Consider the following 15,639-nt stretch of genomic DNA (forward strand, 5'->3'; position numbering starts at 1 on the left):
GAAATTCAAACTTCTGTAACAAAACATCTCTGTCAGAGGGCTTCTCCATATGGTTGTTAACTGATTTTTACCAAATTCCTTTCCCGTTTTCACACAAACTCAGGTAATGTCGACCATTTAGCTCTTAGTAACACTGCTTTTACTAAGGGTACTTTTGTTTTGTTATTTGTGGTATTAACGACTTATGTTGGTAACAATTCTGCGTTAGTTGAGCTAGCTAGCCAGAAAATGTTTAACGGGCAGAGTACAAGTTAATGTTAATGTTGAACACAACACAAGAGTTTTTCAGTCAACCGAGTGTCTTAGTGAGTTGAGTGCTAACGCTGCTGCTACAAACCCTTTTCCCTCGCCGCAGAGAGGTTTTTCGTCGTGCGGCTGAAACAGGGAGGATGCCTGTGGAAAGGACGGAGCACCGCGGAGCCGATGAGCTCTACAGATACTATGAGGTTTACGAGACTATCGGCTCAGGTAACGTCGATATTAATGATTAATTTACAGCTTTCTGTCAGTGTCGTATCCCCCCGCGGTTTGAGTTGTGAACCTTGTGTATTTTTCAGGAGGCTTTGCCAAAGTCAAGCTGGGACGGCACATCCAGACAGGAGAGAAAGTTGCTATTAAAATCATGAATAAGAAAGATTTGGGGGTGAGTCAGAAAGAGACAACTTCACTTACCAGGCTACAGAAAATTGAAAATAAAACATCTTAAAAAGCTTGACATCAAAGCAACAGCAGCAATTATTTTCATTACAAACAACCACTTTTAGAGATTGCACAGATTGTTTCTAACAGTTGATGACATTTCAAAGTTGTCTTCAGTTAGCTTTCCGTTGAGTAACATGCCGATAACTTGAGACTCACTTATTTGCCATCATCACTAACTAACCAACTAGTTTATTAATATTTATTTAAATCTCACTTTCTTACCACACACTTTGGAATGTTGATAGTAATTCTGAGGTCTTCATACAATAATAGTACAAGAATACAGAGAAAATTAAAATCCACACAGTAGAAAAAGGCATACCATATATTACAATCATTACCAAAATAAAATAAACTTAATAGCTACTTAACATAATGAAAAAACGTGTGTGACCTCTCTCCCAGGATGACCTGCCCCGTGTAAAGGTGGAGATTGAGGCCATGAAGAACCTGAGTCATCAACACGTTTGTTGTCTTTATCAGGTCATAGAGACCTCCACCCAGATCTTCATGGTGCTAGAGGTAAGCACACATACACAAAGAAAATTTGTTTGAGTGTGTATGTGATAATGTCATATTCATCCAGTTGGCTCCTTTGTTTCCCTCCCTCCTTTCTCTCTTCTCTCAGTATTGTCCAGGGGGGGAGTTGTTTGATTACATCATAGCAAAGGACCGTCTGTCAGAGGAAGAGACCAGGGTGTTTTTCAGACAGATTGTGTCTGCGCTGGCTTACGTCCACAGCCAGGGATATGCCCACAGAGATCTAAAACCGGTAAAGGCAACCACTCACTGACTCAGACAGGAAGTGCAGTAAAATGTGTCTACTTTTCTGTGGTTTTATATCAATTAAATCTCTGCTGCGTGTTTGTCTCTCTGAAATGTAGGAAAACTTGTTGATTGATGAAGACCACAACTTGAAGCTCATAGACTTTGGCCTTTGTGCCAAACCTAAGGTACAACATCACATTCCCTATCCCACTTCTGTGTGTATCAAAAATATTTAACTTTTAAGGTATTTGCCCAACTAATGTGAAAGAAATGGAAAATTATGAATAGAAAAAAACATACCATATTTTTGGTTAGATGCAAATCTAAGGGGTCAGTCAGACAGACAGACAGATTTTACACTGAGAAATACTGGATCGATCATCTCATAGTCTAGACTGTTTCTCTGTTTCGAAACATATTTCTGTGACCTACAGGGTATAATAGAGACAAGCTGATACCCAAAGAAAAGTGTATACATAGGTAGTGGTTACTGAATAACAACAAAGTATGTGCGTGCATGTTGTGTGTTCTGGCTATCATGTGGTTGTCTCTCTCCTAGGGAGGTCTGGGTTATGAGCTGATGACATGTTGCGGCAGCCCTGCTTATGCTGCTCCTGAGCTCATCCAGGGAAAAGCATATATTGGTTCAGAGGTGAGAGATGTATGCTGTTTACATCTTTTACAACCAATGGGGTTGCAATTTCAAGATGTGTCCTTATTTAAACCCACAAAACCTAATTTTTTCCCCACTAAGGTTGATGATTACCTGCCTGTTCCACAATTCTGCTTTTTCATGGTGTCCTGATCATATTTGCTGGTGCATGACTCCTGGCTGTAACACTTGAAGTTGAAAGTTGCTGTGTGATGTGTAACATCCAGGCTGATGTGTGGAGTATGGGGGTACTGCTGTTCGCTCTTCTCTGTGGATACCTGCCTTTCGATGACGACAACTGCATGGTCCTCTACAGGAAGATTACAGTAAGAGAACTGCTGTGTTAATGATGATTTAAGGTTTTTCTGAAAATAATTTGAGGTCATTCCTCAAAGTTGTTGTGTGCCCTTAAAATCATATTCACTGTTGAAATATTACCACATAAGCAAATCCATAAACTGAGGAAACCTTTATGTTTGTTCGTGGTGTATTTTTGTTTAAAGGTGTGTTTGTCTTTTATATCTTCAGAGAGGTAAATACGACAACCCCCAGTGGCTCTCTCCAGGTAGTGTTCTCCTCCTCAACCAGATGATGCAGGTACATATTCAGTCATCCAGCTTTTATCTATTTGTTGTTTACTCAGCCTCTTGGTCACCAAAGTTTATCACTGTAGTGGATCAGGATTTAAACTTTGAATAAAGGTTTTATTATTATATAAATATATTATATTTTTATATTATATTTATAAAAATTATATTTAAATTGAATATGATTGATTTCTTTTTTGTACAACATGTGCAATATGTTTTGTGGAGTGTGTAGTCTTGTTGCATGTTGAGTTGTAGTTTCTGTGTGTGTCCTTTAGGTGGACCCCAAGCGGCGTCTTACTGTTCGACAAATGCTGGACCATCCCTGGATGATGAAAGACTACAACAGCCCTGTGGAGTGGTACAGCAGGCAGCCGGTACACTCACACAAACACACACACACCTATAAACTGTTATAAATGCATACATAAACAAATCAACAGAACCGCACAACTAGAAGCACTGCAGAACCATATACAACTATATGGTGCTGCAAACATGCAATAGGAGGTACACAAACTATATAATCCTCAATATCAACATTATTTTGTGAGGATTGTGATTTTAGTGCTCAAACATACAAAAGTAGTGTCAGTGTTGGATTTTCTGTTAACAGTCTCAGTCTTGTTTTGTAGCTTGGACACATAGATGAGGACTGTATCACTGAGATGGCAGTCAACATGAAGCGTTCGAGAGAGAGCACCACAGCACTGGTGAAGGAGGTGTGTGCCATGTTGTATGCACATTAGAATGTTAGCATTGATGTTTATTATGCTGATCAGTTCTTTGTATGTTGTTTTTGATGGTGAAATTCCAACAATTCTATTATGTGTAAATATAATGTGTGACAAAGTTTCTGTTACAGTCTAATACATCTTAACTTCCATAGTGGCGGTATGACCAGACCACAGCCACCTACCTGCTTCTGCTGTCAAAGAAACGGAGGGGAAAGCCTGTCCGCCTGTACCCTGAGCCAACTGTCTGTGAAGACTCCTGCTCTCCTCTGCACCAGGGACTTCAGGTCAGACATGGGACCACAACTCCCACAATGCTCTGCTCTCTTTCTGGGGCACTGACTGTCTGTACAGCTATCCTGTCTCGGTTTTTACACCTATACCCTGAACCTTAAATATCCACTGTTTCCCAGTACCAAGTGTTGTTGTGGATCTTTTTTTCTTGTTGTTTTTTTCCATTTCTTATTTTCTGTCTCTCTTTCAGTCTAGGCAAGCCCTTCATTTTAGCGAGGATGAAGATGCTGTGATTGTGGGGTCTTTGGACTTTTGTTCAGAATACATTGATGACTGTCCGTGGATTTCAGTCACACAACATACATCCCAGGGGGTCAGAGGTCGGCCAGATGGAATCGCAAACAACAAAGATACGGTATGTGAAAGTTAGGATGAATACACTTTTGCTGTGTTTCGTGACCATATAAAAAGAGGTTCAGAAAAAGGAGAATGTGTAGGGTTTTAGCAGTGAAGGAGAAGGTCTATGACTCTTTCAGATAAATATACTCATACTACATTTCACCCTTCCTATTAAAGAGACTGGCATCTCCATCAGTGGAGAAAAGATGTGCTTATACCACAACTCCAGAGAGGGGGCGAACGAATGCACAGCACCGCCAGGAGAGGAGAGAAAGAGACCAACACCGAACCAGTGAGAACAAGGAGAATATTGCTGTTCAGGAGAAAGATGTTGAAATTTTTGCATTGCCTCCTCCTCGAACTCCAGTGTCCAGCAAGAAGAATGCACGCCCCAACAAGATTGTGTTGACCACACCAAATCAAAATGCTAACGTCATTAGCAGCAAACCCAATGCAGTGACACCTAAAGGTAAAAATAATCTCTTGGTTACTCAACAAATGGCTATTTGTATACTGTAATTGTTTTGTGTTAAAGACAAAAAAAAAAGATTGAGGTACAATCTCTATTAGATTATTTGCATTAGCCAATTGCCCCTCTCCACATTGCTTTTTTTCATTTATCTGTCCCTCTCTCTCAGTCTCATGCAGCTCTCATAATCACAAGTGCCACATCCACATGCCACACATTTGCAAGTAAATTGTCTTCTGGTAATAAACTCATTTATGGGGCCTGTTTTTATCCCAAAGCCACTCATATTTCTATGATTTAGTTGTCATTATGCCACTGAAAATGGACACACACACACTTATCACTGTCAACTCAAAGGTGAGGTTATTATCAGGAAAGCTAATTCTATTCACTTATCTGTAAATGAAGGACACTAATATGAATGGAGAATCATTAAAGTCTTAATTATTTGTCAAAGTGAATTCTCTGCTCAGATGTCCAGCCTCATTAGTTTCCACTATAAACTCGGCCACAAGCCGGCTAACACGCTGCTGCCGACCTAGTTGGTGTTAAACCCTCCTGGCTCGGTCCTGCTCTCTTTACAGCCGCCTGCTCTCTAAGCTACAGTGCAGACATGCTGCTTCTGACATACTTGTCCACACACGCGTGCACCGTGGTCTGTGTGTGCCTGTCCCTTGGCGTGTGCTGTGACAGGTGTAGCTGTCTCTTTCCTCTGCTCACTGTCCCACGTGGGCTGTAGTGACATGTGTTCTCTTGCCACTAAAGCCTAGCTGTGTGTGTGTGTGTGTGTGTGTGTGTGTGTGTGTGTGTGTTAGACTGCTTGTCTTTGTGTACACCAAAGCCTTTGTGTTCACAACTTCAATGTGAAAGCCAGCTAGTTCCATGCATAAGAGCAAAGGGCTGTACCCATAACCTTGTACATTTAATCCCATCCCACACCGTTTTTGTTTTTCAATTCCTCTTAAGAGATGCTCAGGTTGAAAAAATCATTTGTATTCCTGTGTGTCTTGCAGGTGAAGGCAGTGCCTCTAGAGAACACAACAAGAAGAGAACAGCAGAGAACAAGGAGCCTGCAAACATTGAAATACTGACCTTCAGTCCTGAGAGAAGGTGAGTGGCCTGCAGGATGGGTAATACTCGGAGCACACTGCCTACCTTGTGTGTGCCTGGCAGCTGACTTGTTCAGACCAGCTGCGTGTCTGCTGCGTCGCTCTTTGAACATTGAGTTTGCCTTGAGTTTTGTTTACCTTCGTTTCAGAGCAACACACACACACACACACACACACACACACACACACACACACGAAATGCACTGAAATGAAAACCAAGATGTTCCGCACACGCCACGCGGGCAGTCTGTTCCAGGCCTAAGGCTCTGAGGTGAAAGAGAGGACGTAACTGAATAGGGTAACTTACTGCTTTTAACTGGGAGGGACAGGTGAAGACGACTTAGATCAGATGCCAAGCTAGAGCGATTAAATGTGAAACCCCATTCGCTCGGCAGGTCTCGGTCTCTGGACATGGCCGTTATGGGAGACAGTGGGAAGAAGAAGAGAGGAGGGAAGATGTTTGGTTCTCTGGAGAGAGGTCTTGATAAGGTGATCACCATGCTCACTCCCAGCAAGAGACGAGCCCTGCGTGACGGCCCACGCAGGATCAAGGTACATGCATGTAGACCTCATCACCTGTTCTGTTTCTTGTATGTAGTATAGTGGTACAGACTAACTAGTTAACTATTGTTTTCATCGATTCATTAATTGGTTGATTAATAATTTAGGCTGAAAAAATGTCAAAATGGTTTCATAATGCGGATGACCAATGTTTTTAAATTTACAAAAACACAGAAAAGCACTAATCCTCACTTTTGACAAACTGGAACTGAAAAATGTTCAGTATGTTTTTTTCTTATGTCTTAATTAATTGATTATCAAATATTCTGTGGTTTTAACATTTCGGCAGCATTTCTGATCAGTGTCTGTGTCTTTCTGTAGGCACAATACAATGTGACTTTGACTAGTCAGACAAACCCAGACCAGGTGCTTAACCAGATCCTCTCCATCCTGCCAGAGAAAAATGTCGACTTTACACAGAAAGGGTAAGAGCACAAACCTTTAATCATTCCATCTTTCCCTTTTCCATTATTTTGACTAGACGGCTCAGTCTTCAATCAAATCCTCATGTTTGTTTTCTGTTTTTGTTTTTTTTTCCTTCGCCCTGCACTCAGGTATACCCTAAAGTGTCAGACCTGGGGCGACTTTGGGAAGGTGACAATGGCGTTTGAGCTGGAGGTGTGCCTGCTGCAGAGGCCAGAGGTAGTCGGAGTCCGCCGCCAGAGGCTGAAGGGAGACGCTTGGGTCTACAAGCACCTGGTTGAGGATATCCTCTCCACATCCAGTATTTAAGTAATGCACTTTTCTGACCATGTCATTTCCTGTACAAAGCGGACACTGGCCAGTGACTTGACACCTCTATCTCATATAAAGATTCTTAGCATTTATGATCGGTCCTTCACAAGGAATATTCAAAATTGTCCTAAGGCCAGCCTGCAATCCCTAGAGTACATGTTACATTGAATTTATGAGCATTGCATGTCAGGATCTTTTACACAATAGCTTGTTTTATGTAGATTGTTGTTTTACTTTCCTTTTTCATAATAATTAAGCTAAATAGGATCAGTCAACCCTCTTGAGATGAATGTGTGCGTGTGTGAAATGTATTTATAGTATACCTTCTGGCTGCTTATTACCATATTTATGTCATGATGTTGTTATTCTCCCCTGGAGGTGCAAAACTTGATGTAATAACAAATAAGCAGAGGATTACTAATTTACTGTCATTGTTTTTTTATGTATGTGTTAACAGTTATTCCATCATGTTTTTACATGGTTATATGAAGTGTCTGCTTCTATTTCTTATTGGTGCTTTTCTTGTTTTCATTGTCTGTCACATTGTGTCTGTAAGATTTTTACTGACGGTGTAAAAGGAGCAAAAATAAATGATTTCTGTTAAGTGTAACATGCCTGTATTTATGGAGACAGATGATTGAGGTGGATTTGGGGACTTGGTTGACATCATTGGTTTTTACATTCATATGGCAGATTGATGGAGCAGTGGTGTGTTTAACACTCTGTCATCATCCTTATGTTCATCTTATAGTCTTCACTCCTCTTCAGTAGAGAGATTGATGGTGATAGTTTGTCTTAGTGACTGTGTTTCTAAGCATTTACCACCAATAAAATGAGAAGTGAAAGGTGTCACTGTTTGAGATTTCAAACTTGTGTTGCTCTCTTGTTGATTAGACTCGTTTAAATAATAGAAACTAAATACAAACAGCAACAACGTTGTGTTTTCATCATTTTTATGTTGTAGGAAAAATTACAACTTATAGTCATTGAACTACAGGCCTTGGATGTTCTGTGTTCTGAAGTAAATTAATAACTATACTGAAGGGTAATGGATTAGCTTTGATGCTCAAAATGGTGGATGATCATTGTTATGGCACAAATGGCTGTAGGAGTGTGATTGTTATGACTGACTGAATGACTAAATAATGATGATCATTGCCTGCAACATCTGAACAGAATAAAACGGAAGGGTCTGAGGGCTCCCCTCTCCTCTTCTCCCCTCCCCGTTCCAACACAAGATGCCACTTTGTCACGACAGTGTTGCAGCTGATGGGCATTTATTTGTGGCAGGTTCTCCTTGGCGTCTCAGCAGGGAGGGGAAGGGTAATGGCGGGTTGAGGTGGTGATAAGGGGGGGAGTTTAACCTTAATGGATTCTGAGACAGGGTGGGGGGTGGGATGATAATAATGTTGGAGTGGTAAAAGAAAAATCCTCCTAAGCCCATATCCTCTGTATTATTCCAGTGGTGGTAATGATTCCTGCCAGGTTGGACGATCGGAGCTGCGTGCGTGCGTGCGTGCGTGCGTGCGTGTGTGTGTAGTGTGGACAACAGCTGGACAAAAAGCAAGCTCTCCTCTCCTCCAACTAATTGTTCAGCAAAGCCATCAATCCTGTGACTTTTGCTGAAATATTTTTGATTCTGTATCATAAAGTTGCTGTCATATTTTGTTTCATTCACTCTGTCCTCTTAGTGGAAGCAAAACTAACCAAGTAGGTGAGTTACTCGAGTTTTTCACTTTTCAGAAGAACGTCCTAAATCCTGTAGTGGTCTGTGAGTCACGACATGCAGCATCTAAAATGATTGCAGTCATTGTTCCTCCATTCAAACAGGGGGCACTGCAATCCCTAAACTCAAAGTGTGTAGTTCAGTCCATGCCTTTGAATACAAGAGCAAAAGAGCATGCCTTGCACAAACTCCTGAAGAGCATTAATGAATTAAAGCTGAGGAACTTTTGCAGAATGTAAGGCAGTGGGAAACAAAGGTGGAAATTTTTACCTGTATCAGGAGCAGACACACGGTACATCCACTTTAGTAGCAGTGTTGGGTGAGTAGAGATGTAGGTATTTGATAAACTGCTGTCATCAAGTTGATAAATTGTACAGACACTGCCCTGCAATCACATGCAAATACTAGAACGGATTAGAGTGTATTTGTGTTCACTTCTTTGTTTTTTGGTCCTCAGTTTTGCGAGTGTAGAGGCGAGTTGGAGAAATGAGGCTACTGCTGGCAACCGCTCTCATTCTCCTTTTCCTATGTGAGTATTTGTTTCTTGAGAAGTGCCATTACACTGATTCCGTCCAACAGTTTTGCTTGTTGTTTTTGTGAGGTAGCTGTATGACACATCCATTTCTTCCTTTTCTTTTTTTTTTGTTCTTCTGTCTGCATATCTGTACATTGCTCATTTTTCAGGGCTACACAAGGCGCAGACATCCAGTGATGCATCGCATGGAAATCATTGTGAGGTGAGATGATGAAAATATATGAAGAAAGTAGTTGGGTCCACATACAGTACAGTGGTTTCCAACCTATGGCTCTGTAGCCTGAGGGGGCCTAAAAAGTAAAAAGGGACAAGTATGCTTTGTGGCTGTGATTCATTCAGACATCTTCCTTTGGAGTTGGTGGATACCAAAAAAAACACGAAGCTAAAAGACTGTGAATATTGGACTTAAATTTACCAGGTAGCCAGAAACACAACTCTAAATGAATGATGATGTTGCTCTGTAGCTGCAGGATGTGTAAATAAGCAACTGTTTGCGAACAACTTTGATTTATCACTTTGTTCCCACTGTTGCAAAGCAGCCAAAAAAATTAAGTTTCTAGTTTAAAGTTCAAAGCAAAAAAAAAACAAAAAGGAGTTGGGAACCACTGCCATCAGTTGTGCCATTAATATCAATTCCTTCCTTTCTATATATATATATATATATATATATATATATATATATATATATATATATATAATAATAATATCATAATTCTCTTTTTAGGCTGTATCCATGTGTGAGGCAGCAGTGTCTCTCCTCTTGTCTCCTCTGTCTCTGTACTCCTGGTTGACGTCCACGCTGCTCAGACTCGTCCTGTCTGCTCCGGCTCTTGTCCTCAGCTCCCTCCATCACACCCTCCTGCTGCTCCTGGCCGGGCCTTGGTGCGTCGCCACTGTCTTCACCTCGCTGCTGCTGACCTGTCTCCGCGTAGCCCTGTACCTGCTTCACCTGGCCCTGGTGGTTGGGGTGGTGGCCATTTTGGCCCTCACGCAGCACAAAATGGCTGACAGTGACACGGCTAATGAGAAAGCGTTTTACCGGCAGAAGACACTGGAGCGACGTCGCACCAAAACCAGACTGAGGATGTTTGGTCGTACAGTTGAGCATCAAGAGTGAGTTCTCCTGTTATTGTGTGTTTCTTTGAGTAAAATTTCATCTCAGTTTGTTTGGACCTGCTTTTACCCTCATTTATCTAATGAACGTACAACTGTAGTTGATTTTTACATAGATTCTGTGTTTAAATTGGTTGTGGGGTGAAAAAAGCACTGATTAGTGTGCGTCCTTGTGACCTAAATGAGGTTGAAAATACATCTGCTAGTTGCTTCTTTTACATCAGCCTGCCGTTGTCCACTTATCTATCTCTCTCATTTTCTCCCTCCTCTTCTTTAAATGTGGCCCCCAATTATCTGTGGATTGTTGTGCTGTTTTCTTCCCATCTGCAGATGTTATCATTAGACATGTCCGTCAAATGTAGAGGAGCAGATAAGAGAAAAAGAGAGGCATAAGAGAAAATCTTGTGCATTCATTGCGTCAGTGCTTTTAAATGTGTGTGTGTTTATACAGTGCCGTCCAACAGTGCAAGGCATGCAAACCACATTCCTGAAAAACACTAATAAAGGGAGTTAACAGGGAGAGAAACTAGATGTGGTGTAGGCGTTGAGCCAAAGCGGCGATTGCTCGGCCAACCAGTAAACAGTATGTGCTGACATGCTTTGGCTCTCAGATCTCAGAGAAGCATTAGAAATTGCAAGAAAAAACAATTTTATCAAAAGTATTAACACTCCAACCGAAGGGTGTAGCTATAAAAAGTAATGGGTGAACTTTCTAGGCTGGTGTGTGTGAGTGCGTGTGCTAAAGAGACAGACAAAGAGACAGAAGGGAAATGAGGCTGGATCATAGAGATTTATTATATGGCCGTGGCATCCTAATTAGCATAAAGACTGGACCGGCCCACTCAAGCAGAGAATTAAAAACCTTAATTGTGCTGTCAGCCTTCCTCTCTCTTTCTCACTGTTGACTCTACTTCATTCCACTCGCATTTGTCTCCTCCCGCTCTCCGCACCCTCTCCTCTCTGCTTATGAAGTAGCCTGCGTCCATGCTGTTTAATTGTTGGTGATAAATGGGAAGTGGGATGTTTGTAATTGTCTCAGAGATGGGGAAAGGACGACGGAGATCGTCTGGAGGGAGGAGAGGAGGAGGATGGGGAGAGTTTTCCTATTTTGAAAGTGGAGAGCGACAAGGCCATTTATCAAATGTTTGTTTGAAGGAGGAAAATTAGCTTGGCAGACACAAGCGAGGAAGTGTTAGTGGGGATTTGATCACAGGCCAGACTGGAGCTACATATGGAGCCAAGGTTTTGCAGTATATTGCTGTGTTCCTGTTTTTAGGACTTGCAAACTTTCCTGTTATTAAGTTAAGACAATTGTATGATTCTGCAGTTGGTCAGCTGAGGGTTAAAACCAATGTAATTAACGGTATAGCACCATTCATTAAATTTGTCTTTAATGACTTGAACAACTGATTTGACGTGATGATGAGAGGCATTCTGTATTTTTATTATTAAGTGCCAATTTTGAGCTTTAAGAAAAATACAACTTCCCTTCTGCTAATTAGGACTTGAAATTGAATATAAACACTAACAAGTTAGACACTGATTTACGTTAACTCTGACAGGACATAAATACAGCACAGATTGGGGGGAAAAAAAGTCTAGGATTACGGAGCTCAGTATCAGCATCATGTAAATTTATTTGATTGTTAAGTGTTTTTGTTTTTTGTTACCAAGCTATATCATGTCGTTGTGGCCTGGTGTTCAGGGATACTGAGCCACTGCACCAGCAGACAATTTCTAAACTGGGAAGAACTCTCAGGACTTCTGGTTGTTTTGGGGAGTCCTTGTGAGATAGTCCAGAATAAATGGGGGTAACGTTTATGGAGTAAAAAAAAAAAAAAAACGCACCAAAGCCACTTTACGGCATTCACCACTTTGGTTGTACCATACAGTCTATGGGTTGGACACATCAGTTGAGCAGCTGCCAATTTCAAAACAATGGCATTAATAGGAAGTGGGCAGACTCTCCATAGAGGGGCTCTGGCACTAGTTTAAGATAAGATTTTTGGTGTTGCTGTGGTGTTTTTTAGACTGCATTTCCCAGAGATCGCCAGTGTTATAGGCAGCACTGGACACATTTTCTTTTTTCTTTAAGTAGTTTTCTTTTTTTATGTTCTTCTAGGTCTGTGCACCTAGGTTTGGCAGCTGCTGTTAATGCTAACTTACCCAGTTCTTCTTCTGCTGACAAACCTGCTGCCGCCACAACCTTACAGCATCACTGTCTGGCTCACAGGAGGATTTTACCTAATAGAAACTAGACACTGTCTAAGAAAAATAATTTTTGCGCCATCACTGACAGGTGTCACATAACTGCAATTTACATTTAGTAACATTTAATTAAGGCAAAACATTGCATTGTAGGCTTTTTAGCAGTACATAATAAAACATAAATGTGCTGCACTAGGTAGAAAACTGGCAGCGATTTCAAACACAGCAAGTGTGGACAATAAAAGGTGTCTTCAGATGTCTGAAAGCTGCATCACAAGACAAAGACTAGAACTTAAAAAAAAATTATCCAAGAAAAATAAACAAAAACGTGTAATATTGCCCACACTCTTTGATCTAGGTGGTCTCTGGGAAATTGAGTCCAAAAGCACCACAGCGAGATCAATAGCAACAATCAGTCACCGATGCCTATATTAGCAAACACTAGTACATTTAAAGTGCCATTCAAACCTAATGTATTTGCTCAACTTGGGATGGGAAAAGAGTCAGGTTGCTAAAGTATTAAGGACTACAGAATAATCAGCAAGAGGGAGGGAGGGGGGACATGTGGAACAAGGAGCCCGGCAGTGAAAGGTTTCTGTGGAGGAGAAGGAGGGAGGGTTTTTGCGAGGGTCAGTCCTGTTTGTACGTCTCTGCTGTCAAAGCCTCTCCTGCAGCAGCAGACGAGGTTAAGACTTAAGAGGCCGGCCCCTCTCAAACTGCCTCTCCCTCAGTACTGACAGCTCGTGCACACACACACACACACACACACACACACGCACGCACACACACGCACACACGCACGCACACACGCACGCACACACACGTAGACAACAATACTCCCAACATGCATTGTCTTAAACTACGCACTTTACCCCAATCCTTCTACCTCCTTTTTAACCTATCTGCCCTTCCTCTCTGTGTCTTTCTCTCCCTTTGCTTCTGTTTCTTTTATTGTTTTTCTGTTTCTTTCTTTCTTTCTTTCTTTCTTTCTTTCTTTCTTTCTCTCTTTCTCTCCCTCTCTCTCTCTCTCTCTCTCTCTCTCTCTCTCTCTCTCTAATTGGTCTCCACTAGGTTAGCTTAGACAGGCCTATTCATCATAAAACTATCCTCAGAGACGAACCCTCAGGGAGCGAGGGGGAGATAGACGGAGTCAGACGGGAGGGCGAGAGGGTCTGCCGCTTGTCAACCCACTCCTCTCCTCTTTTTCCCCTCCTCTCTCCCTTTTCTCCCCTCCCTCATCTCTCTGCTCAGTTTATAGATGTCAGTTTTGCAGAAGGGAGAGGTGGGTGAGGGAGGTAAGGAGGGGGGAGGGAATGTAGACACATTAGTTAGGCTATTAGTTCAACAAGCTGCTTCCATGCCTGTCAGTGGTCTGACCTACACTCACACACACACACCATCATGTCTGACATTTGTTACATGTAGTATCTGTGGGAGAGAGCGATTGTGAGTGACGGGCCGAAGAGGGAAAAAAAAAAAACTTTACATGGAACTAACATGTCTCGTCATTTCTGGTGTCCGGGGGCCTTAATGAGTAAAACACAGCACATAAGCACTCTGTACAAGCATCGCTCATCTTTACCACTGTCACTCTGTAATGCATCTCTGGGACTTCAGTGTATGTGTGTGTGAACATGGACACTGCTGTAAAGGGCAATGAGAAGCATGTAAAGGCTCATTCTGTGAGGTCCAAATGTCTTCTGTGATAAGGTCAAACCACATTTTTTCAGAATGTCAGAGAGTTTCTCCTCTTTTGATTAGCCGACAGTCAGACCAGCAGAAGACTTGCTTCTCTCCGATTCTGTGAATGATTCTTTTTGCTTGTTGCTTGAGTTGCACAGTGATAAAACCAAATGATTAAAGGTGATGATAGAAACAGGTGTAAGGTTCCTTTACAACTATGGTTCCCAATTTTTTTTGGCCCTTAAAATGAAGCAATGTTGGGGCGTCAAGATGTCAAATCGTCAGTAATTTCCAAACAAAAAGCACAGTTTAGAAAAATGTCTGAAAAATGATCAGAACTTTTGAATCATAACATTGAACCCTAAGACAATAAGAAACAGCCCTTTGTAATAGGGATCCACTGTATTAAAGTTAAATTCTGATTTATTAACTTGCACCTCATTTTGACCATCAGTTCTGACGGTTAACTACTCACCAAAGTAATTGTTGAGATCTTAGAAAACAGTGACATTGCTAATGAAGTCAGACAGTTTAGCCAGATTATCTTAACCATTTCATTTGGAGGTAAAAACAAGCGTTAGTGCCCCTAAAAAATATTGCAGTAATTCCTTACTTAAGAGTGGGAGGTTAGAGTCTGGTCTCTAGACTGAGAAGGATGTTTTATCACAGTTTGGGGGAAGTTTGGCTATCCTGGGGGTTTATTTAAAACCTAGTCATCCACAATGAACAATTCCACACTTCACTATTTATGTCAAATCCCATCATTTAGAGCCAATGCAAGAAGTAAGGCTGTCTTTCAGAAAGTAAGGGTATGGAGTTCCAGCTGGTGGATGGGTGCGCAGAATGTCTTGAGTTTTGTGCAGGAGAACTGAGTTTGTCGTGGACCTGCAATTAACATTCGCCTTCTTACAAACCACAACCACAGTCTTCCTCAAAGCTTAATCATACTGTAGTTCACATGTACAGTTATTGTAGAAAGCAAGAATTTTAAAACATGTTGGTATCTGACTTTAAACCAAAAACATAATCAAGTAAACATACTGATGTTCTTGTCTGGTGATAGTGTTGTTAAAACTGCTTGTGTTTCTTGCCACTTGCCCACTTAAATCTTTATTTATTCATTAAAAATGAAAAACACCAAACAGTGTCAGCAACATAGAGCAAATGGTGCTTGGGAGATATATTTGTAACATTCATACAGCTCTGTTGATGTTGCCAAATTGATTCTGGTATACTCTCAATTTTTGTCCAGTTGTGCTTTTTGTTGTCTCCTATGTGTGTCAGTTTCTTAATGATTGTCAGCTATTGGTCATTTGTTGGTGGTTCTGTCCTCAGTTCCCCATCATAGCTTTTCACCACCCAGTTTTTCCTGGAGAATTCCATGTCAATGAATTGGGGGATGTGTGATGGATCTTCCACGTTTT

At 41.4% G+C, this 15,639-nt stretch overlaps 1 protein-coding gene across 1 annotated transcript; it reads left to right on the plus strand.

Annotated features, from left to right (window-relative positions):
• Positions 1-4: 4 nt before the first annotated feature.
• On the plus strand, positions 5-7,560 carry melk (maternal embryonic leucine zipper kinase). The gene is made up of 18 exons (XM_023418422.2): positions 5-103; positions 356-468; positions 558-643; positions 1,108-1,224; positions 1,331-1,474; positions 1,587-1,655; positions 2,030-2,122; positions 2,350-2,448; positions 2,651-2,719; positions 2,988-3,086; positions 3,345-3,431; positions 3,599-3,730; positions 3,928-4,092; positions 4,254-4,545; positions 5,559-5,655; positions 6,050-6,206; positions 6,537-6,640; positions 6,770-7,560. Exons 2-18 carry the CDS (start codon positions 390-392, stop codon positions 6,945-6,947), a joined length of 2,067 nt encoding a protein of 688 aa, XP_023274190.1. The 5' UTR covers positions 5-103; positions 356-389; the 3' UTR covers positions 6,948-7,560.
• The last annotated feature ends 8,079 nt before the right edge of the window (positions 7,561-15,639 follow it).

Source organism: Seriola lalandi, unplaced genomic scaffold, assembly GCF_002814215.2.
Source record: "Seriola lalandi dorsalis isolate HSWRI2012SDOR001 ecotype SW California unplaced genomic scaffold, Sedor1 jcf7180002054582, whole genome shotgun sequence".
Classification (NCBI taxonomy): domain Eukaryota; kingdom Metazoa; phylum Chordata; class Actinopteri; order Carangiformes; family Carangidae; genus Seriola; species Seriola lalandi.

What these genes read in the sequence shown, in the direction of transcription:
- melk (XM_023418422.2), top strand. Translation starts at nt 390, where the DNA reads ATGCCTGTGGAAAGGACGGAGCACCGCGGAGCCGATGAGCTCTACAGA. An exon ending in TCCTCAACCAGATGATGCAG is followed by an intron (nt 2,720 to 2,987) that starts GTACATATTCAG and finishes TGTGTCCTTTAG; the next exon opens with GTGGACCCCAAGCGGCGTCT. An exon ending in ACGGCCCACGCAGGATCAAG is followed by an intron (nt 6,207 to 6,536) that starts GTACATGCATGT and finishes GTCTTTCTGTAG; the next exon opens with GCACAATACAATGTGACTTT.